At 42.8% G+C, this 22,417-nt stretch overlaps 2 protein-coding genes across 18 annotated transcripts in view; one reads left to right on the top strand and one right to left on the bottom strand.

The window, feature by feature from the left end:
- The window catches only part of Rim (Rab3 interacting molecule), a 69,548-nt gene extending 51,666 nt beyond the window's left edge, over window positions 1-17,882 (top strand). For 13 of the 17 annotated variants that reach the window (XM_069112170.1, XM_069112162.1, XM_069112169.1 and 10 more), the window contains 7 exons: window positions 898-4,007; window positions 4,363-4,542; window positions 7,910-8,120; window positions 9,931-10,145; window positions 10,562-10,701; window positions 10,799-11,688; window positions 12,677-17,882. In XM_069112170.1, the coding sequence (XP_068968271.1) occupies window positions 898-4,007; window positions 4,363-4,542; window positions 7,910-8,120; window positions 9,931-10,145; window positions 10,562-10,701; window positions 10,799-11,005 (4,063 nt within the window). In that variant the 3' untranslated portion in view covers window positions 11,006-11,688; window positions 12,677-17,882. Of the gene's footprint in view, window positions 1-897; window positions 4,008-4,362; window positions 4,543-5,672; window positions 5,830-7,909; window positions 8,121-9,930; window positions 10,146-10,561; window positions 10,702-10,798; window positions 11,689-12,676 lie in introns of all 17 variants that reach the window. The other 4 variants (XM_069112165.1, XM_069112168.1, XM_069112171.1 and 1 more) reach the window with 4 other exon arrangements.
- Window positions 17,883-20,676: 2,794 nt separating this feature from the next.
- LOC138179108 (uncharacterized) lies at window positions 20,677-21,703 on the bottom strand. Its single transcript, XM_069111560.1, has 2 exons — window positions 21,253-21,703; window positions 20,677-21,170 (listed from the first exon to the last, which is right to left on the bottom strand). Exons 1-2 carry the CDS (start codon window positions 21,701-21,703, stop codon window positions 20,677-20,679), a joined length of 945 nt encoding a protein of 314 aa, XP_068967661.1.
- Between the last annotated feature and the right edge of the window lie 714 nt (window positions 21,704-22,417).

Here is a 22,417-nt window from a genome sequence, read left to right as displayed (position 1 = left end):
CCCTCTACTTTTCCCCTCTTTTCTCGTTTTTTCCCCTTCGGCTCTCGTATTTCTTTCTCCCTTTTTCCTTCCTACTAATCTCATCTCATAGTCCATTCATTCAGAATAGCGTAATCCCGTTTTCTCCTCCAAGTAAATTATCGTTATGCTCGTCGATAGACCATGTACACCGCGCACAGAATGGAACATTTGATGGCTTACCTTCTCATCGACGATAATCCCTGAATTAAATGGACATTGCCGAATGAAACGACACCCCGTAGTTGCACTATCTCATTTCCCCCCGCCTGCTTGATAGGTTTCCCAAAAATCCTGCCGCGCTCTCTTCGAGGAATTCTACTACTTTAGTTGGCTAGACTGCACCTCCTATGCACTGTGTCAATGTCCATTTAATATTGTCCCATTCTAATAAAGCAGGGATTAGTGCGTGGCGTTGGTCGAACGGCTAGGTCTACCTACGTTGAAACACGTCACAATTACATATATGTATGTATGTTGTGTGTATAATCACGAAGAGACTAATCAATCGTCGCACGTCCTACAGACAACCTGCATTTATATATATTTGTTCGGCGAGTGACAAATGCAACAAAATTCTCGGCTCAAATTCTCTCTTTCGGTACCTATCGCATTGCAACAAAAGCTATGTTGTGTATAAAAAAAGAAAAGAAAAATAAAACCATTTTGGGAAAAAACCCCGGCGAAAACGGAACCAAAAAGATAGCAGATATTTTAAGAAAAAGAAGGAAGAAGAGAAACGCGTTCGATCGATCGCGAACGTGCGAGTAGAGTCTTTTTTTTCTTTGATTAAAAAAAAATGAAGAATGGGCTCAAAAAAGAAATCGTTAATGTAATCGCAGAAGCGCTAAAACTCTATATGAAAAACATTGTTTGCAGACCGACAGTTAAAAACGTTTTAATACCCGGTGTCATATCCCCTATGCCCCTGCCCCCTAGGCGCAATAGGCGCAGGCACAGACTTAGGGTACCCTGCAGCGAATGTCACTGTCCGAACAACAATCCCACCAAGCCCAGGAGCAACAACCCCAGCAAGCACAATCCCACCCCGCATCCCCTCGTACGGAGCAAGTCCGCAGTGGTGCGCTCGTTGTACAGAAAGATGCGTACGCCGTTCACGAGGTCGCAGACCGTCGACGAGAACATGCTGAGATATTACAGCCCGGAGACCAGCGAGTACAGCGTCTCCGAGGGGTACTTGCTCAAGCCAGAGGAGCTAACCGGTAGCTCTAAGAATCGTATACCGGAGATATACGTGGAGGATTGCCTTCAGGTCGACTTCAACGATCGCCTCATCGAGAAGTTTCGCGACAGATACTCGTCGCCCTATCAAGTGGACTCCGGTATGCGTAGACGGTCGCGTAGCTGGCAAGATCGTACTGGCAGAACCGCGAAATCTAGGCACCACTTGTTCTCGAGAGGCTTGCACGACTTAACGGACGATCACGGCATTAGGAACCTAGACGTTAGCTTACGGCCGCGTAGATCGTTTTTATTCTCGAAGGCTAGGAGCTTCGACTACGACGTGCTGCACGATACCTACGCTGATCGTTACGGTTTCGGACTAGGCACGGGCACGCTCTCGCGTAGAGCCAAGAGTTTCGAGTACGACACTATATCAAGCAACATATTCAGCGACGACAGCCTGAGAACCGCCCGTCGTAAATTGAAGAAGAACATGGCTATTAACGATGCCGGTTACGGCGACAAGATACCGGCTCTGGGCGATCAGAGTAAATCGTACTTCGACTCGAACAGCGACGACAAGATGCCTAAGATTCTGCTCAATCGAGAGAAGAATTACGACTACATGCTGAAGCAGGATCACAAACCATTCTATGGATACGATTCTGAATTTAGTTGCGGCGAGACGGAGATTTATATGCCGCGCTTCGACAAACAGAACATAGATATGGCCCTTGCTGGTAAAGGTTACTCGTACGATCTGTCGGAGGAAAATTCCTTCAGCAGCGACGATCAAATAGGTCTGCGGAACGTCCTTGGCCGTGAAGATCCCACCAAAAGGAAATACAGAGACTCGACGTTCCAGGAGCACGATTCCGCGTTTGGTCTAGACATATCCAAGAAACGAACGAAGAATCTCGACAGCGATATCTGCGACCCGGCTAACGAGCACATTTACTGCAGCATCGACGAGGCGCTGTCGTCCGCGGAGAAGTACGGCCCGGACAGGGACATTACTTGTTCTTCGATGCACGCTGCCTCGGATTTAGAACACTACGACAATCAGAGAACTAGCGGTCGTTCTCGAAGAAGAAGGAAAAGCAGCGAATCGTATCTGGAGAACGGATACGATGGTTACAACTGGGATATCGAATACGACGAAGGGTTTATCGACAGAGGAAACGTCGACGAGTACGACCACCGGTTGTACGATTACGAGAATGAAAATATTCCGAGAACCGACGCAGAAATGTACGAGGACGATTACTATAGAAGAAGAGACAGCAGTCGAAGTAATAGACGTAAGAAAAGATCGTCGCAGTACGTTGATGCTGACTACATCGGTGATTATCGTGACTATCGTTCCGCGGAGGAGTACGATTATCAAGCGCACAGCGGCCCAGAGTGTGTTGGAGCCGACGCTTATCAAGATAATACGCTGCCACGAAGGAGAAAGAGGAGAAGTAGAAGGGGAAGCAGAGAAGTTAGTACGGGCGTCTACGAGAACTTACCGTATCGAGATACGATATCCAGCACGAGGGGCACACTAACCATACCGAGTTTATCCAATAGCAAGCGAATGATGCTGCAACGAGCAGAATCTACGCCGATATTACGTTCCGACGAGGAACTGAGCTCGTCGGACAGAGCGGAAAGAGCCAGACGTCTGTATCGTCGCAAAAGGAACAGCAGCTGCCCCGAAGCTAGAGAGCTCCGATACTACGATCCTCCACGAAGAAAAGACGAAGAAAGAAGTACGAACTTTATTCTGGACTCGGACGAGGATTTCGGTTCGATGGAGACGGTCGTGTGCGCGGATTGTTTCCGTCAGAAGAACGTAACGGGCACGGTGGTTAGCGATGGTATTAGATCGGGCTACTACGACGGGGAACAGGTTCGCGATGGTTACGTAGACTCAAGATACGACTACGAAAACGTTCAGACTCGCGATTATCGGGAACCATACGAACTGGCTAGGTCGGGATCGCTGCGGTCGTCGTCGCAGTATCGCGGTAGGCGAAAAACTAGTTGTCCGGAGTGTCGAGAATTAGCGATGTCGTACGAATTAGGTAGGTCTGGCTCGTTCTCGCGAAAGAGCGAAGAGAGGAGACCTTCGGTAGAATCGAGACATAGGTACCGTAGACGAAATAGCAGCTGTCCGGAGCCTAGGGATCTCGAGCTACTCGAGAAGAGGCAGCAACAACAACGTCATCAGCAAGCCCAGCAGCATCCGAGTCAACAACAGCAGCAGGGTAGTAAGAGGAACGTAGCGATCAGCGACACCCTCGAGTACTACGAGTACTCGATGGAGAGCGAGAGCCAGTGCAGCGAGAACTGCGGATTTGGCCCGTGCGATCCGCGTAGGCCTCGTAACCGAGCACCCCACCCCGGTAACGCTAATTCAAGTCTCTTTGATTCCCAAACCGCTACCTCCGACACTACTAAAAACTACCACCCACGGGCCGTCGATCACCACGAAACCTCACGAAACACGAAACTGTCGCGGCGCGACAACTTCACTGATACCGCCGTCACCTCGTCGTCGTCCCCAACGTCGTCGACTCGACGGCGTTCGCGGAAAAAAACCGCCGCCGACGATGCCTCCGCCGCCGTCAACCAACAACGTGACGACGCGCGGGATCGCCGCTCCTCCTCCATGCCCGAAAGCAGCGAGTACAGTCAGTCGGGCTCGTACGAGAAGCCGTCCAGGACCCAGCCAGGCGATAACGAGCACGACGACCATAAAAGGGGTCAGTTCACCAGGAGTCTTAGTAATACCGACGCGCCACAGGACGAGAAAGTTGGTAAGTTTCTGCGATCTCTCTTTGGAATTAGATTTAGAGGCATTATTTTTTTTAGGAAGATTGTTTTTAGGAATTTTCATTAGGAAAATTGTAGTTTAGAAATTTAGGAAGTGCTTAATACAGATATGCCCAAATTATAGTGTAAAATATTTTTCTACATAACGAGGGTTTCTCTTTATTTGAAGTCTAATCGAATGTATTTTGAATGGAAGTAATTTTTTTTATTGGACAGCCTAACGATGCTGCGATAATCATCGTTCAACCATCGGTGTATCTGCGTTAATTTCCTAATTCTACTCTTCTAGATTCTTTCTTTTTTTATTATTTCCGTGTTCACGCGACGTTTGTTTATTAGACGGTAGTTTGAGCGATACGGCGATCGGTTTGAACGTGGAGGACTCCTCGAGGAGGGGTCGCAAGAGTTCGCCCGGCAGTAAAAGCGGAAGCGGAAGTAGCAGCGGTGGCGGAAGCGCGGTGCAGTATCAGTCAGGTCTCGGGAAGAAGAGTAACAGCACCAGTCAGCTGTCCGCCACAGGTAACACATCGTCACACTAGTCGTTTCTTCCAATTTCACATTTTAAACGTTGCGTGCGGTGTATTGCTACTTTGTTCGGGAAATTCGATAAGTTCGAGAGCGGTCGCGTGAAGACGTTTTTCTATTTCGCATTCATATTATTCTCGCGTGATTTCTAGACTATCTTCTCTGTCTCTTCTTTCTATCTGGCATCTTAATGTAGTCAGTTTCTTTGTAATATATCGATAGTTCCTCGAATAATAGCATAGCATTAGTTTAGCGTCATTAGTGAGTAGACCTACGGTGTGCTCTCGCTATATTTTTCTCGTCATTTTCAAGAAGATTATTTGATTAAACATTTGTACGCTTCGTTCACATCACACGTGACAAGATGTGACGATCGAAAAGCGGATTTTTACGAATTCCACGGGAGAATCCGCGAAGTAGAGCGAAGGAAGCGGTACAAACGATATCAAGAGCACACTGTAGAAGAGCAAAAAACCCAGTAAACGGGGCAGTATGTACATTCTAATCGTATTCTTGTTTTCTCCGCCATCCCTCCTCATCTCTATCCGCCTCTCTTCGACATGAACACATTCACACTTTACTTCTACCAACCAACTATCTCTCGACGCTGGGGACCATTCACGTCATCGATCTGCACCCACCTGCACGATTTCTCATCGTGGCGGGCTATATCGTCGCTCGCGCGATCGTGTCACGGGACAACACTCGACGCGGATCATCCCGATCGATCGCTGGAAACGATCGCTCTACTATTACGCAAAAACGTTGAAACAAAACACTCATAAAAAAAAAAATTATACTACAACTCTGCCACGAGAAAAATTTTTACATACGCACCACGCATATATCGATACTATATATGCAAATTAACACAACAAAATCACAATTCACCGCTCTTCTACTATGAAAACAACATCTACTACTACCATCACTACAACCACTACTTCTACTACTACTTCTACTACTACTTCTACTACTACTACTACTACTACTACTACTACTACTACTACTACTACTACTACTACTACCACTACTACAACCACAACAAAAAAACTATATCACGTCACGCAAAAACCATAACATACCACGTGCGTCTGTTGGTGGTACATGCGTGGGCGACGAAGGACGAAAACGGCGGCTAGGATTCGGGAAGAAGGGCAAGTCCTCCTTTACAGTTCATAGGAGCGAGGAGGTATTGCCGGAGGACACGGCCAGCGGAAGAAGCGGAAGGCAACCGAGTTCCGCAAGCAGCGACGGCGAGGGTAGCGGCGACGGGGACAGGTCCGAACACACTCTGCAAAATATATCATCCCCGTTTTAATTGTTTCTCCCTTTTTGATTTCAATCCCCTATTTTCGTTACGTGGGAGCGTTCGGCACGGTGTCATCGACACGCGAATTTCTTTAACATATATTTATACAGACGTTGTATGAAACAAATACGCGCGTTAGATCTGTCCATTCTTCGGCGGTTAAATTTATTAACGATAATTAGCAGTCCATTCGAGAGGATGTCGTAGCAGCTTTCGGCGAAATGTGAGTACAAGTTACAGAGAGATACAGAGAGGCAAGAAGAACGACAGCAGCGTGATCAGTCTACGACATTTCTATGAACAACAACAACAACCATAAAACACGCAGCACATTCCTCTTTAGACAGAAGTTGTGCTTTAGAGAGGGGAGTGACGCGAAACTGTTCGTGACTATCGTTGGAAAATATTTTCTTCGACATTTTTAATAATCAAACTTTGGATTGCGATTATTTATTATTATTTAATTGTTGGGGAAAGTATTTTCGAGGTTGCACGGTCCTCCAAATTAGTCGCGAAACGATTCACAAGTCACTTCCCATAGATCGTAGAGATTGTTTCTACGTAGTAGCGATACGTAACTTTTAGATGAACGTTTGCACGAGTTTCCTGAGCTGTGTAGAGCTCGATGAAGTTGTTCATCCAGTTCTATCGAGAAGAAACAGGTTGTATCTCAAGAACCTTACGTATTAGCTGCTCAAGTATATTTGTTCATGTCGGATTGTCTTATTCGTGACTCTGTAGCTAAAGCGCCAGCCAAAGATTGATGCTGGCAATACGTCGCGTTGTCTATCTGTTTTGTATAGCTTTTCAACTTATAGATGAAACATGTGGTCAACTTGTTGCGAATCTCGATTACGATCGAGACTTACACACGACGGTAGGTAAGTTGACCACCTGGTTCGTTGTCGTTTATTTTATTAGAAGCCGCTGTTGATACGTGCTTACTGGTGAAGGTTACTTCACCCACTACGGCTTTTCGTTTCTTGATGTCTTCGAGCGATGCAGTGTTTTCATGCGCATATTTCTACATATACGTGCATATATATACATGGATATACATATATCTCGATATTATTTTTGTTTTTTTTTTAATTTCTTCTTCGTTACAAAGCAAAACAGGTTCGTTGATTGTAGCACACGAGTCTTGTACATTTTGCCTGTCGACACTTATGTACTTCTCGAAAGTTCGGTGAAACGCGAGCAAATGTGAAATACTCGCTTACACCGTAGATGTTCAGAGAGAAACGAACGAGTCTTCGTAGGATTAAACCCTTCTGTACACTTCTGTGTTACACGAACACAACATGCAAATACATCTGTATGAATATACATATATATATATATATATACATAGCTGCAGCGAATTTTCCTATAGCAGAAGTATAGATGTGACGTTTTGTTGATGATACACTTACAAAAATTTAGCTTGTAACGCTTTTGCGCGCTTCTGATTGCAGGTGCGACCACACAAGAGAGTCAGAGGGCTCTTGAATTTCCGTCTGCTGTTAATCATTGCTCTATCGTATTCTTTCTTCCAGAGAGCAGGAGTTTAACCCCATCGGGGAACGAGATCTTTCGCAGGCCTTGTACCACGGAATCGTCATTAATATCATGGACTTTGAAAGACCGATTCGAGCATACAGGTCATCGAAGTCTTTTTCCACGAGCTACGTAGTAGTTAACCGAACTGAAAGCACCTTTCCTTTACTTGTCTATCTTCCAAAACCTTCATTGACTTCATTCACATAGTCAGAATTTCATCCAGGTGTACATGTGTATTCTCTCTTATCACTTCCTCGATTTTCGTTATGAGAGAAAATTCGAACGAACGATGAGCGAAAAAAAGGAAGCGAGGGTACTGTGAGAATGAGCGAACGAAAGGGAGAGAAAGAGAGTTAGATTCGTCGTGATAAAAATAACCGAAAGAGAAACGCACGGCGACCACCTGGAGCTGGATGAAAGAGAAAAGGGCTGCGGCGGACGCGATGCGGGAATCACAATGAAAGATCATAGCTTTAGCGGTTGTTTCTTGTTTGATTTACAACGCAGAGTGCGGTATCGGCGGGATCTTCGTCGGAAGCGGTGTCGCGGAGGCACGCGCCGGTTTATCGAGCCGGAAACGCAACAGCACGCCGAGCAGCATACAGCGTTCCGAGGAGATCGTACCCTATCAACGCTTTGAATCCGGGAAACAGTCGGGATCGTTGGCCAGTGACACAGCCGGAAGTCTCAACTCGATCTCTAGTTCCGAAGGAAGCTCGTAAGTAGTGGCCTCCACCGACCGATTCTGCAGCCGGAACTGCGAGACTCCTTGCTGTCTGTCTCTTTCAAAACTTTTTCTTCTTCTCTGTCTACTCTGTCTTCTACTTTTTCAAAAACTATCTACTATCTTTCCAGCAGGGTTACTTCGTGAGCTTTAAATGTACCGAAAGGAGAATAGATCGGTAATTTCGCTGACGCGGAAATTCCGAGTGTTGGATTAACCCTGCTAATGACTCTCTGACTTCTCTGTCTGACTCTGTCTTTCCGTTTCTACTTTCACCGTGCTCCTCGGATAACCTTTTTATTGTTTACTGCACAGGAGATCGCGATACGTGAAACGTGGATCGTTTTGTCTTTCGACGTGTGATTGAGCTGATGTGTATGCCCAGCATTGATGTTTTGCTCATTCATGCTTTTTACCCCTTCCTTCTTTTTACACCCATATCATTTTCCTTTGTACCGACAAGCGATTCTTTTACCCCTTGGTTGATGTAATTAGTCGTGAAAAAAGGAGGAACTTGGAAGAACCAGATATGGAAGCACATCATAAGAATGTCTCATATTTTCTGTTCCTTAATTCTTCGTTTTAAGTTTCGTTTATTTCGTATTTTATATATCAATGTATTATCAATGTCTCTTGATGCTGTTATCATATTTTCCTTTGTCAATGTTATCGTCGTCTTGGCTTACTGCTTGGCTAAATAATCGTCAAAGCACCACTGTATGTGAACCACGCACACACACTCTGTGTATATATGTGTTTCCATCATTGTAAATCATTTCCCTTGTCCACCTACCACAGATATTTCTATCCATAAAATCCTACATATTCTATCTTAAATATATGACTGTAGAATTATCTATATCTACGAATCCCCAATATTCTGTTAAACGTTATTTTTCAACGATCAAGCGCAGTGTACATATAATATATCCCGACTAATTCTTTACTCCTAAAAAAATTATCAGGATAACACACGAAAAGGTTAATGTAATAGAAATAAAACGACCCCAACGTCCTACACTAAATTCTTTCATTTCATACGATATAGCAACAAGGACGATAAAGCGTTCCAGTAAATAGGGGCAGATTTTAGACAATAAGACAGCAAAAGGTAATCTTGAACCGTAAGTTAAGAACAATTATTCTGGATTAAGTATCAAAGAAGCATGAATAGACATAGTACAATTAGTCGATTCAACAATAATCAGAAACTACACGTAACCGTAAGTGGTAGACGTACTATGACAAAGGAGACAGCTGATTATTGTTGGAGGATATTATACTTGGTATGGTAACTCGCTCATAGAATGGTCTGCATGCACCGACAGCCTGCTACGTTCTCCAACCTTACAATTTTCTTCGTACACTATATATATTTACTCGCTACACCAACACTATACTCGCAGCGTGAGTTCTTCTTGTCTAAAATTGAATGAGGTGTGCTCTCTCTTTCCGCACTTCCGTCGAAGACTTGCGAGAATCGTCCCTCGCTCCCGCGGAACGATCTCTTAACGATTCGTTTATTTAATCCCCTCCCTTTTACGTTCGATCGTCATCAACTCGATTAAACTAACGAACTGAAGAAAGTATCGATACGAAGGAATAATCATAATCTATCGATGAATACATACACACATATATATATGTATATCATCGATTTACGATGTTGTGAATCGAACTTCCCTCGAAATTTTCTGTTAGCCCCGTTTGTCCTATATTTTATTTTCAATTTTTACCCTGAATTTTACTGACATACTTCAGAGACCTTCATCGATCACTAAACGTTTGATTTTGGGAACTGCAGTTGGTCTCCCAGTCTACGAATGACAGGCGAAACCGGCCAACTGAGAGATTTCATCGAAGATCTTGGGCCTGGCCAAGTGGTCGGAAGGCAGGCACTTGGTGCTCGCTGCCTTGGCGAGATCCAGCTTTCGCTCACCCAGAAGAAAGGTTACCTTGAAGTGGAGGTCATACGTGCCAAAGATCTTAAACCGAAGCAGGGCACTAAAGCCATTCCAGGTTCGTTGCCAATCCTTGCACTGGTTCTATTTGTGCCGGGGGCCTTTCTAATACTAGAACTACCGATGACTAAGATATAAAACTAAGGCACCAAAACCAAGCTAATCGTGTATGAAAAAATACGTATATTTCAATAATGCACTAATAAATTCAATAACGCGCCGATATAAATTTATAAAATTTACTAGCGAAGAAATATATAGCGCAAGAGAAAAAGTAAGTCTTTATCCACGTATTCTACACATTTAAGATCAAACAAAATCTCTAAAATTTATTCGTGTAAATATATAAAATTTCTCTAAAAAATTACGAATTTTACTGGTTCTAGTATTAGCAACCCTTCCACAATTTTTGAGAACACCGATCCAGTAAATTGAATTACCATCTATCAGTTGTGACTTTTTCCACTATTTTAGCTTCCTACGTGAAAGTTTACTTGGTGAACGGAAAGAAGTGTATCGCGAAAGCGAAAACGATGGCAGCCAGAAAAACGTTGGACCCGTTCTACCAGCAGTCGTTAGCCTTTAGAGAAAATTGCCGGGGTTGTATACTGCAGGTATTTAATTATAAATTACTTTCGTTTTATTTCTGTCAAGATTCTGGTCGGTTTAGAATATCGATTTATCGGTTTTGTGTCTTCTACGTGATTCTAGGTAACAGTGTGGGGTGATTACGGCCGATTAGAAGGGAGAAAAGTGTTCATGGGCATTGCGCAGATCGTGTTGGACGAACTGAACCTCAATGAGATGGTGTTCGGGTGGTATAAGCTGTTTGGCAACATATCCCTGGTCAGTGGACCTCCATCCTTAGCTTTATCCCGTCGATCCTCGGCCACGTCCTTAGAGTCCTTTAAGATTTAAAGAGCTCTTCCATCTAGTATTCTCTTTACGTGTAATCCGACGGTGGCTCGAGCTTCTTTTAATTCTCGACGGAAAGAGTAAGAAAAAAGCCAAAAAAAAGAAGGTATCGAGTCTATTCTTAATCGCGTTTGTCCATATAACGTATACATTTCCTTTTTCAAAGTGAATCCATATATAATAGTTGTTTGCAAATATCCAAAGATCGTTTAAAGAAGAATAAAACGCGTACATCATAAGTAAAATTGACAAAGATTTTCATGGAGATTTCTCGCGATACATGTCCGTTCCATTGTTCCCCATTGTAAAGATATTCGTGTATTAACGTTCGAAATTCGAGTACGATTTATCGATAGACCGTCGGCTCTGAATACGGTAAAAGAAAAGTCAGTTACGATCGATGTCAGTAACGAGAAGAACTATATAATATAGAGAGAGAAGAGTTTGCGTGGCTATATTGGGCAAGTGAGTTCGTGTTGTTGAACAAAACGAGAAAAGTGTGTTTTATTTGCAAGGTAACCGCGAGAATGGGAAAAGTGTGAAAGGTCGTACGAGAGGACATGTCTTTCTAGAAACACCACTAGCACATCACATATCATGTACGGCATATCAGATGAGCCACTAGTCTTTATGTAGACTAGATGTAGAGATAGCAGCCATGTTCCTGGAGCGCCAGATAGTTTTAGGTACGCACTGAGATCAACGCATCGTTCCTAAATAATTGATTCGAACGATTTCACATGGATACTTGACCCCATAGTTATTTCATATTCTCCAACCTCCGTAAAAAGTTTGAGAAGCTTAAATTGACTGAAGTATTTTTGAAGTATCCACGTGAAGTCTATGGACGTGTGTTGTTAACAATTCCCCTTGTGTCTTCGTTTTACACTGAAATTACCCTATTGCCTTCTAAATTCTCTGTCTTGGTGGCCAACTTGTTCCTCGACGGCAACGAAGTGACGATAATACAATGACGAACACGCGCCAAACATTCTGCCGATCCAGAATCGAAACTTCGTCGCCGTTTCTCTGTCTTTTTATCCGTTTGTTTCTCTGAGCATTCGCCAATTCGTACAACTCTTTCAGCTCGTTTTTTTCGTCTACATTTTGTACTGCGAAATACCTGTGTCTGTTCTCCTGAAAGTGTCACTTCGCAATCTCTCGCTGTTCTTTCTTTTCCTTTTCTTTTTCCATTATACTCGCAGCCACGAGTATCTGTAGACAACCTGATATTGCTTGATTACGTGTGTTACTTTGTTAATCTGGAATTCTGCACAGTATTGCACTTCTATTTCGCAACCTCTTTCAACAATTTTCATTCCAATGTGGAGGAACCTGCCCGATTTTGTAAAATAAATGTCTCGTTGAAAAAAAAAAAAGATATGCAAGGTAAGTCTGCCGTATTCGGAGTCCCTTGTTCAAGTTTTCTTCAATGTTTCCTAAAAATATCAAGGATGCCAACGATCCAAAGTGATATACCGAGTGATATCCCAAAAAATGCAACACCTCTTCTCCCAATCTGAATTCTTATTTTTAACTGTGTACATACGACTTGTAGTTATTTCCATCGTTAATCTACTTCTCATTGTTCCTCTTATATACGATGTTTCTATGGATATTACTGCACCTGGAATCGAACGCTCGACTGATCTGTACCTTTCGTTTCCTTTACAGTGAAAGCAACGCAGAGATACTCGATACGAGATCGATACGAATTTCAACGTGGTGTGCTATGAGAAAGGGGTGCCGAACGGTGTTTCGATGTTCGATGTTGAAGTGAAACGAAGAACGAGAAAAGCAGTGAAGTGGTGAAATTTGTTGAAAATGGTAAACGTCGTAACGAACGGTGATGTGACGCGAACATTATGAATCATCGTCACGAACCACTAACGAAATTTTAAGTAATATTACCGTTTCGCGTATTCGCGATAGACATTTCAAATAATATTTGTACATAATTTAGGACGCTCCGAGTGTTGACGCCAGTGACGATTTTCAGAAATACAACAAAAAAAGACAGTCGCATTTAAAGAACAATCAAATGAACAAATTAAAAAGCAAAAAGATATATTGAAAGAAGAAAAACAACAGATAAATATACTTGGAACTCGTTGTCAAAGTTTTTAGCCATCATCGTCAAGAGAGCGAGAGAGAGGGAGAGAGAGAGAGAGAGAGAGAGAGAGAGAAAGGAAGAGAAAGAGAGAGAGAGAGAGCGTATATTATTTATTGTAAATATTATAACAATGATATATATACATATATATGAATTCGCGATACGTATGCGCGCAGGTGTTTACAAAATGATGAATAATTGCCTTGACCGTCGCGTTCTCGTTGTCCCGTTGCCCTCGCGATTTCGAGCATCGCGGCACCACCCGCGCTCCATATTGATTTTTACTACCACGATCAAGAAAATAGAGCTCGAGACGAAGAAAACATTCGTCGAGTCTTGTGTCGCGTTTGATCCGTCGAAATCGGCCGCGAATTCGAAGGCGTCGCGAGGCGAACGGGAACGAGGCCGAGAAATATCATGAATTAGCGAATTGTTGTTGAACGTTAAAGTAGCCCATCTTCAACTATTTTGCGCGAGAGAGCACGTGTGCGTGTGTGCGTGAGAAAGAAGGAGAGAAGTAAAGTGCAGCTATATCGACTGTCGTATATTGTGATTCTGTTAGTTTTTATTTAATTGTCGAAAAACCTCACGAATCGGATGTTTACGCGTAAGGGGACAGCCGTGTACGATTTAGAATCTTTTATTCTCTTTATCAACTTGCACTCGACTTTCAACGGAACGCTCGTTTTTTTAACGTGAATATTTACTGAACGAACCGCCCACGTAATTCTTGCATACAGCGGACACGACGTCCGTGATATTCGCGTCTCGTTTCGTCGCGGGACTTGCCGCGGAAACCGTGTACAGCGCGATACACACTGCTGACGAACTTTTCGGGAAAGGAAGCGCGAAACGACGCTCGACCTCGGGCAACGAACGAGGCGAACGATCGTGAAACTCACAATCGATTTTATATCTCTTAATTCTCATGTTATGTGTTCGATCTTTGTCTGTGCATTTGTCTGGTCACTTGTGAACACAATTCGATGAGCATGCACGTGTACGTAGAAAATATCTATAGCATTAAACACTTGATTAACGAACGTGATTTTCTTTTCGCTGATTGTGCTTGCAACATGTAAATTCTCTTTACAAGGAAAAAAAAAGAAAAAAAGGAAAGAAAAGTGGGAATAGAGAAAGAATAACCAGGGAAAAGGACGAGAAAAAGAATCATTGATTACAAAGACAAATAAGAAAAAGGGAAATTACTCGAGTCGAAGATTAGGAATAACCTGCGAATATAACTGCTTCGAACAAAATACTAATACGCTCTGCTTTTGGATTGCACGTATACATTCAGTAAGAAATACAATTACCTGTGGTCGTCCATTTTTATCACGAGAAATTGAGTTCGTTCCCTTACATCGCTTCACTTCTCGTTTGTTACTCTTTAAAAGGTACTCTCCTTGGATATTGATCGACGTCACTGAAATAGAGTCACCGTTTTTCTTTCGGAGATACCGCAGAATAGCTACCTTGATACCATGCTGGGGTTTAAAATTTGCCAACGAATTAAATTTTTTTTAAATACTAATATCTCCTTTTCTTTATGATGCTCAAATAGAACATTTCAGATATTAAAATTAGAATTTCCAAGTTTTTCTAAGTCAGTGACTTCGACATCGATATCTTGAAATTGTCTACGCTTATAAAATTCGATGTCACGCTACTGTGCTTTCAATTTTCTCGAGACGATTCTCATTTTCTTCTTGTCATTGCACTCTGCCATATTATCCACTATCGCCACGCGAAATTTCTACAAAATTCTACAGAGTCCAAAGCAAGAGCAGAACAGTGAAACGTAATCACGATATAAGGGCTTAGCTTCGAGAATGAAACAGAGACGAGACAGACGAAATAGTGAGAAACTCGATTATTTTGCGGCGAATTCTATAGATAGGAGGAACCATCTGGTAACCGGGTAATCGATCGACCATTATTACGTGGAGAATGTATAAAAAAAGAGGCGATATCTTATCATATCTATAACATGCTTGAATTAGTGGACAGAACGTGCAGCATGGGAATAAAAAAAAATGAAAAAAAGAAGCTTTTTTACTCGTGGAGATAAAAAAAAAAGATACAAACCAAACGTAGAGCTCTATCAGACGCGACGGCGTGTAATGTAAACTATCAAGTGAAGAAACGAAGAAAAAAATTACTATTGTAAGACAATTTCTAAATAAAACATTTTGCAAGTGCATGACTTATATTAGTAGGCTCTTGGAACAATGACTACATAATTAATCACACAGCAAAGTATAAACTCTGTATTAGTGGCTAACACTTGATAAGGGGAAAAAATATACAAGACGAATTATGTAATACGTTCAGTTTGTAATCCGCTGGTTACTTGCAGTTGTAAGATCCTTCGCGAAATTCGTTCGACCTTTATGTCGTTGGAATTACTACCATTTTTTTTTCTTTTATTAATTTATATTTCATTCGTGAATGAAATGATAGCGTATAAAAATTCAATTCGATGAAATTAAAGTAGCTTGAACGTTTTTATTCTCTCCTTTAATATTTGTTATAGCATATTTGTTATGTGGTAAAATTGCACGAAAAAGTTTCGCGAAGATCTTATCGTTGCGATACTATTAACGCTTACGATATAAAATACTGCATATCCTATACAAACGTAGGACCTTTATAATTAGTAGCCGGTTTTAAGAAATTCTAAACGAGAGAAAGAGCAAAAGCGCGAGGGAAAAGAAAACGGGTTTACTTTAATATAATAACATCGATAAAGTAATTCGGAGAACTATGACAAGAACATCGGCAAATTCTCGTAGGAAATTGCGCTAGAAATTTTGAAGGGAGTCAAAAGCGAAAACCAGCTGGCTAGATGTGAAGAATGATAAATCAGATATATTGTGTTTCATTTAACGTAATTTTGATCTAATTTCTACCTTGACTTTCTTCGCAGCATCAATTTTTTATTTGCTATTTGTTTATTTGAGTATCTTTAAAATTATTTTATTAAAAAATATGTTCAATAAAAGAAAAGAAAATTCTATTTTCTCTAAACTAAAATGTGATAAGCGCATAACTTATTTACCATTTGCTTTGAAAATCGTCAAGTGTTGCTGAAGAAAAACAATGCAAGTGGAGGAACAACGCGAAGGGAGCCAAGGTGAAGCTTGTTAATTTTCACACTCTTGCCATGCCCATTTGTACATAGGCATGCTCAATCTTAGGATCGAACACGCATCGTGAATCACATATATATTATATATACACATATACATACAAATAGTATTAACTACGGAAACGAACAAATTAATATCCAACTTTGTACCTATATACTTACAAATTAACTTAAACGAAAACGAAAAAGAGGGTTGGAAGGGAGACAAAAAAAAGGAGAGAAATACTTTCGAACAAATATAATCGAGTCGAATAAAAAACAATGGCTGATACGAGATAGAAGGGGGCGTCATATTGAGAAAAAAAAAGAGAAAATAAATTAAACGCAAAGAGAGATAGAATGAGTAAATAATAAGAATTACACGGAATGCAGAAAATCTGAGAGCCAAGGGGTACCACTTTTGTCAAATTTAGAGAGCCAATTTAGGTTTACGATTATGATATAGGATATGCGAGGAAGAACGAGTGCGAGAACAGAAAGAAAGAAAGAAAGAAAGAAAGAAAGAGAAGCAGGGAAACAAGACAAAAAACAGAGGGACATTGTCAACGATTTCTTTACAATGAAATTCATTACTTACTTAAAAAATTCGTAGAGACGATCCAACGTAGCATAGAAGTGTTTCTGTAATCGCGTCGAACGGTATCTCGATCGATCGCGTGCCTCGAATTCGTCACATTTACACTGAATTTCGGCAAAGTCGTGCACAAACGAACATGTAATAATCGCACTGAATAAGATCGTTTCGACGGAACTCAGGAATACTTAAATAGACATTTGTCAAATGCCTCAATCACGCGACTTCCGGATGTATACCTCTGATTCACGTAGTCTGCCGCGAGTGTCGCTCGCGACGTAATCGACGCACGCTATCGATCGTACGATCACGCGGACACCGATTCTCGAATATCGATGAGGCAAACTTCATACCGTTCGAATAGCGCGCGTTTTACCGCCCGAAACGGTTTCTAATTTATCTGTACGAGACGAAATCTGTCCGGATTTATTTCGAAAAGGAACACGGAGGAGTACGGGCGAGAGAGCGAGGAAGAGAGAAAGGTAGAGAGCGAGTAAGAGAGAAAGGTGGAGAGCGAGGACGAGAGAAAGGCAGAGAGCGAGGACGAGAGAAAGGCAGAGAGCGTGGGATATCACGAGAAAAAAAGGTGCGTCATTTTCGTTAAAAAAAGATGAGAGAGAGAGAGAGAGAGAGAGAACAAAAAATGGATAAAGAGATACAAAGGCGAAAAGAATTTAAACAATACGATTAGACAACGTTCCGTGGGAAAACAAAAAGAACTCGGCCGGGAACTCCTCCGACGATTTCTTTTTCTTTCATCCCCGGTGAAATGTCTGGGATCGATACGGAATCGGGTACAGATCCCTCACGTGAAACCGTTTTTAATCCTAGTCCTATATATATTACTGGTTCGGCCAACCGGTAATAAAAAAAGAAAAAAAATTTTCGAAATGCAGCACTGCTACGATTCGAGGAGTTCATGGCGGGATCTACGCGGAATGAATTAATATAAAGCGTTAGTGACTGTATCCAGTATAATATATCTGATAAAAGATACCCCTGATGCCAGACATGGCGTGTGACAATAAAGTGATTCAATGATCTCGTCGCATTTCAATCGCAGCCACCTTTTACGATACACAGACCCACACTTATATATATATACACACACATACACACATATTTACATATATATATATATATACACATGCAGACACACACACACATACACACACATGAAACACATGCATATAGACATGTATATTTTAAACGCAAAACGAGAACGTTTTTTTTGTAAAGTACGAGACGACACCGCCGGAATTCAACGATCACGATGTGTGAAAGAAAGTATCTCATCGTTTTCCGATTAACTCGTTATTCCGCTGTTAATTGATAATGTCAGTAATATTTTTAACAAAATAAAGCTACCTTATTCAAAGCTGAGAGAACGACTCCTTTAAAAATACCTATAGTTCTTGAAATTTCCATTCTGATATGTTCTTTTCTAAGATTCCTTTTGTTTTAATTCTCTCTACCTCTTTCCTTCTAAATCCCATTTTCTGTTAATATAAAGTAACACTTAAAACTAAACTTAGAAAGACATTGAGTTATAAAATTTGAATTTGTATTTAAAGATTCTATGCACAATTTGTTTTACCTATTTATTAGCGCGTTATATCGGTATTAGTGATTACGTGTCCGTTAGCGATTACGATAAAAATACACAAAATGTGTTGAACAAAAAGAATAACTATATAAAAAGAGCAATAATTATGTGTACCAAGTTAGACCTGACATCTTACGGAATTTCTGCGTAGTATCGGTACTAGCGAATGAAGTGGAATGAGATATGCCTTGACACTTGCAATTCAATAAAGAATAAAAATCCATTGACTAAATGCAGGATAAATCTGACATTATGTTGTATTGTTTTGTATTGTAATTATTGAACAAAATGATAACATCAGCCTCTAAGTGATGGGTTTATTGGTTAAGTACAGAGGTTATGTGCAATTTATCACAGACGAAGTACAGAATAGACATGCAATGCCTTTTCGTGTCCTACGTTTTGGGGATCACTGTTTACTATTTTCGTGTCACATGCGACGTTATTGATTCAGTATAGTACTGGTTTGAATTAAAATTAAAGTTTTATATGGAATTATAAATAAAACATAGAACATCCTATAATCCCAAGGAAGTATGGAATTTTATACTCTTACAATATTTCAGTAAGTATTACAAATTATCGAAATAATGAAATATTGTATATCTATTATGTACATTGCACTTATACATTACATAGTATTAAAATAATACATAACTGTACGATAATAGTTAAATAATTTAATCAATTAAAACTTCCAATTAAATTAAAAAATAGAAGTTTCAAATTGTAATTTCACATATCTCAAACATGTAAATGTGAATTTTCGAACCTTTTTAATTTTCATCTTTGTATTCTCAAATTGATTATTAATTACATATTATCAAGTATAATTAGTCTGACTCAGAAACTCGCAACATAATTTATCGATAATCCAAACAGTTAAATTACGTTCAATGAAAGCAGTACTTATTGAAAACAGTAAAAGATAAAAATGAAAATAGAAAAGAGATCACCGAAATCTTGTTTCACAAATATACTAAAACTAAGGCTTAAAACTAACTTCGCCACTTAAAATTAAGTCTTAAAATTCAGGCTTAAGAGTAAAATTGAAAAACTAAGACTTGACACAATGAATAAGTTCTCTGTTGTCCCTAAAATTAACTTAATCTAGAATTACAACTAAAACCTATCTGAGAGTATAGCTGAACTAAAGGTAGATATTAGATAGATATTAATCTAAGGTACATTATTACATTCGAGAAAAATTTTTAAACTAAAACCGTAAACACTTTGTCAAATTAATTATTCTATTTGGTAATTTAATATTTAAAAGGATTATATGAAAAAACTTTCAACTTTTCGTTCTAAATTCAAAACAATGCATCTTTGTAGAAAAGGCGATTACAATAAACTGAGCCTACATATATTTATCCTGAAATCTCAATTAAAACTAAAACGCGCGTATCCCACGATGCCCATGCGATATCCTGCCCCACGACGGGTGCTAATAATTTACTAAGGTATATCTTTCTTATCATTAATTGAAGCTAAGACGCACTCATCTCACGATGTCTTTGCGATATCCATTTGAAAAAGAATTTTGGATGGCTTAAACTAGACTATATTAGCGTAGTTCTTAGCTTGATATTGTTTTCCAAAGATTAATCAACTGATTAATTTTTGGAAAACAATGCCAATTATCAGATCTCACCACGGGAAGGTGACTACGCACAAGATCCGCCCATGAATTATTTAACATTTGAAGTTTGAGCATTTTGTAAACGCACCTCTACTTAACAAAACGCGATCATTCATTATCGCAACGCTAAAGGAAAAATAATTGACTCTAAATATATTACTTTTTTTTTTTTTTTTTATTAACGTGAAGGAAATCCGCACGGGCACCAGGTCGCTTCTGGGGAAAAGCGGCGCGGTAGTGCCGGACTTCAACCGACTAAAACCTCCACGATGACCGTCCCGGCGATCGAGAGGGGCCCGGGAATCGGTGTGAGCGACACACCGCCCCCCCTCCGCACAATACGTCCCCCAATGGAGCGATGTGCGGCCACGTCACACCGCGCCTCGTTGCCGGAGCCGCCGTGCCAGGCAGTCCGGTTCCCCTACCGGACTGCTTCGCGGCCCGAGGTCCGAAGCATAACCTGCTCACAGAAGGAGGTTACGGTCTCCTCCTTCTCTCGCTTACCAACAATGCCTCGAAGATCGTTGGCGGCGAGAGGTCCCATCCGATTTCCACGATGAGGTCGCAGCACGGCAGCGCCCACGCCGGTCAATACTCCAGCGTGTGCTGCGCCGAGTCCACGCTCGCATAGCAGTAGTGGCAACGCGCGGTCGTCCCTTTCCCAATTCGGTGCAGATACTCACCGAAGCAACTGTGTCCGGTGAGCACCTGCGTCACCCTGTAGGTCAGGGGAGGCCTGCCGCCGTCCAACCAAACGTCCCAGTTTGGAAGGACGGCCTCGAGGTCCCTTAGTCCCGGCGCACCCGCTCTCGTGTCGAGGCTGGCGCGCCATCTGTCGAGCAAAGCTCGCCGAACCCGAACCCTAACGTTGGCGCCCACCGGGCCGACCCCGCCCGACAGACCCCGAGTGTGGAGATAAATCTCGCGACACCTCAGGGCCTGCAATTCGAACGGGGGAAACCAGGGGGAAACACCGCCGCTGCTGCCGCCGAAATGGTGCGGAAGCCCCTCACAACCCTGATGGCCACCGTCCTGTGCAGCCTCCTGACCGCTAGGAGACTGCGACAATTGGTCATCAGGTCCTCCGCCCAGATTGGAGCTCCGTAGATCTGGTGTACAGACGGCGCACTCCGACGTCGGGCCCGCCCAGCCGAGGCAGCAAACGTCCCAAGGCGTTCGCCGTCACCTCAACAGACGGTACCAGGCGCTCGAAGTGAGTGCCGAAAGTCCAGTGGCTGTCGAGGGTCTGGCCCAGATACTTCATGCTGGTTCCGACCTCGATCTCAGCCCCCTCCAATCTCAGGCGATAACCCGCTGGAAGCGTCCCGTGATCGGCCCTCCGGCAAAACCATATTGCCTCGGACTTCTCAGGGGACACCCTCAGTCCCAATCCCTTGATCTCGGCGACCGCGCAAGCCACCGCCAGCTCCGCCAGACAGACGGTTCTACCCCATGCCGTGCCCCAGACCAGCACCAACGTGTTGTCGGCGTAGCACGCCAGTGCCGAGTTCGAAGACATCGGCGTCCGAAGCATCGGGTCGTACGCGATGTTCCACAGCAACAGATCCAACACCGAACCCTGCGGGACCCCGCGGTGTACAGCCCTTCCAGTCATCCCTCCGCCCCGGACGGTGTAGACGATACTCCGGTCCCGGAGGAACGCCCGAACCACACCCCGCAGGTACGCGGGTACTCGATGAAATTCGAGGGCCCGGCATATTCTGTCCCAGGGGATGCTGTTGAAGGCGTTGACCACGTCTTCAGCAGCTTGCCAGCCTCGTCCAAAAGGCACACCGGCCGGAAGGCGGAAGGTGAGTCCGAAGGGCGCCCCGGCTTCGGCAGCAGGACCATCCGCCCCTTCTTCCACGAAGCGGGGAATTCGCCCCGAGACAGGCATCCATTGAACAGACGCATTAGTCTCGGGGCTAAGACCCCGGCGACGTCCTTCCACAGGCGGGCCGGGACTCCGTCGGGACCCGGAGTTTTATCGTTGGTGCTTTCTGCGGACCCGGTAATCCTGCGGTACGACCGCTTGCTGAGCGTGTCCGCAACGGCCGAATAGGAAGAGCACGACGACATTTCGTCGTCAGATCTCACCCCCTCCCGCTGCCACCGCGCCGCCGCTGCAGCATGCCACCACACGAAGATCCCAGGCCGACGGTCATAACGTCGGGTTCCTCCGACCCTCTCCGACGCATGAGCGTGTCCGGGGGCCTGGCGGCCCACCCCCCGACGGCCACGGTTGCTCGATGACGACGCAGCGGGGCCCGCTTTACAACCCGCGGCTGCGCCGGTACTGGAGTATCCCTCCCCTGCACTGTAAACGATT

Source organism: Bombus flavifrons, chromosome 4 (genome assembly GCF_040668555.2).
Source record: "Bombus flavifrons isolate JBK064 chromosome 4, iyBomFlav1_principal, whole genome shotgun sequence".
Lineage (NCBI taxonomy): Eukaryota > Metazoa > Arthropoda > Insecta > Hymenoptera > Apidae > Bombus > Bombus flavifrons.
The sequence above is the reverse complement of the archived record's forward strand: the minus strand, read 5'-3'. Positions and strand labels throughout refer to the sequence as shown.

Bases quoted from the DNA above. Each gene is read 5' to 3' on its own strand.
- LOC138179108 (XM_069111560.1), bottom strand. From the start codon at position 21,703: ATGACTGGAAGGGCTGTACACCGCGGGGTCCCGCAGGGTTCGGTGTTG. The intron at 21,171-21,252 runs GTTTGCTGCCTC...ATCTGGGCGGAG, and splicing joins GACGGCGAACGCCTTGGGAC to GACCTGATGACCAATTGTCG.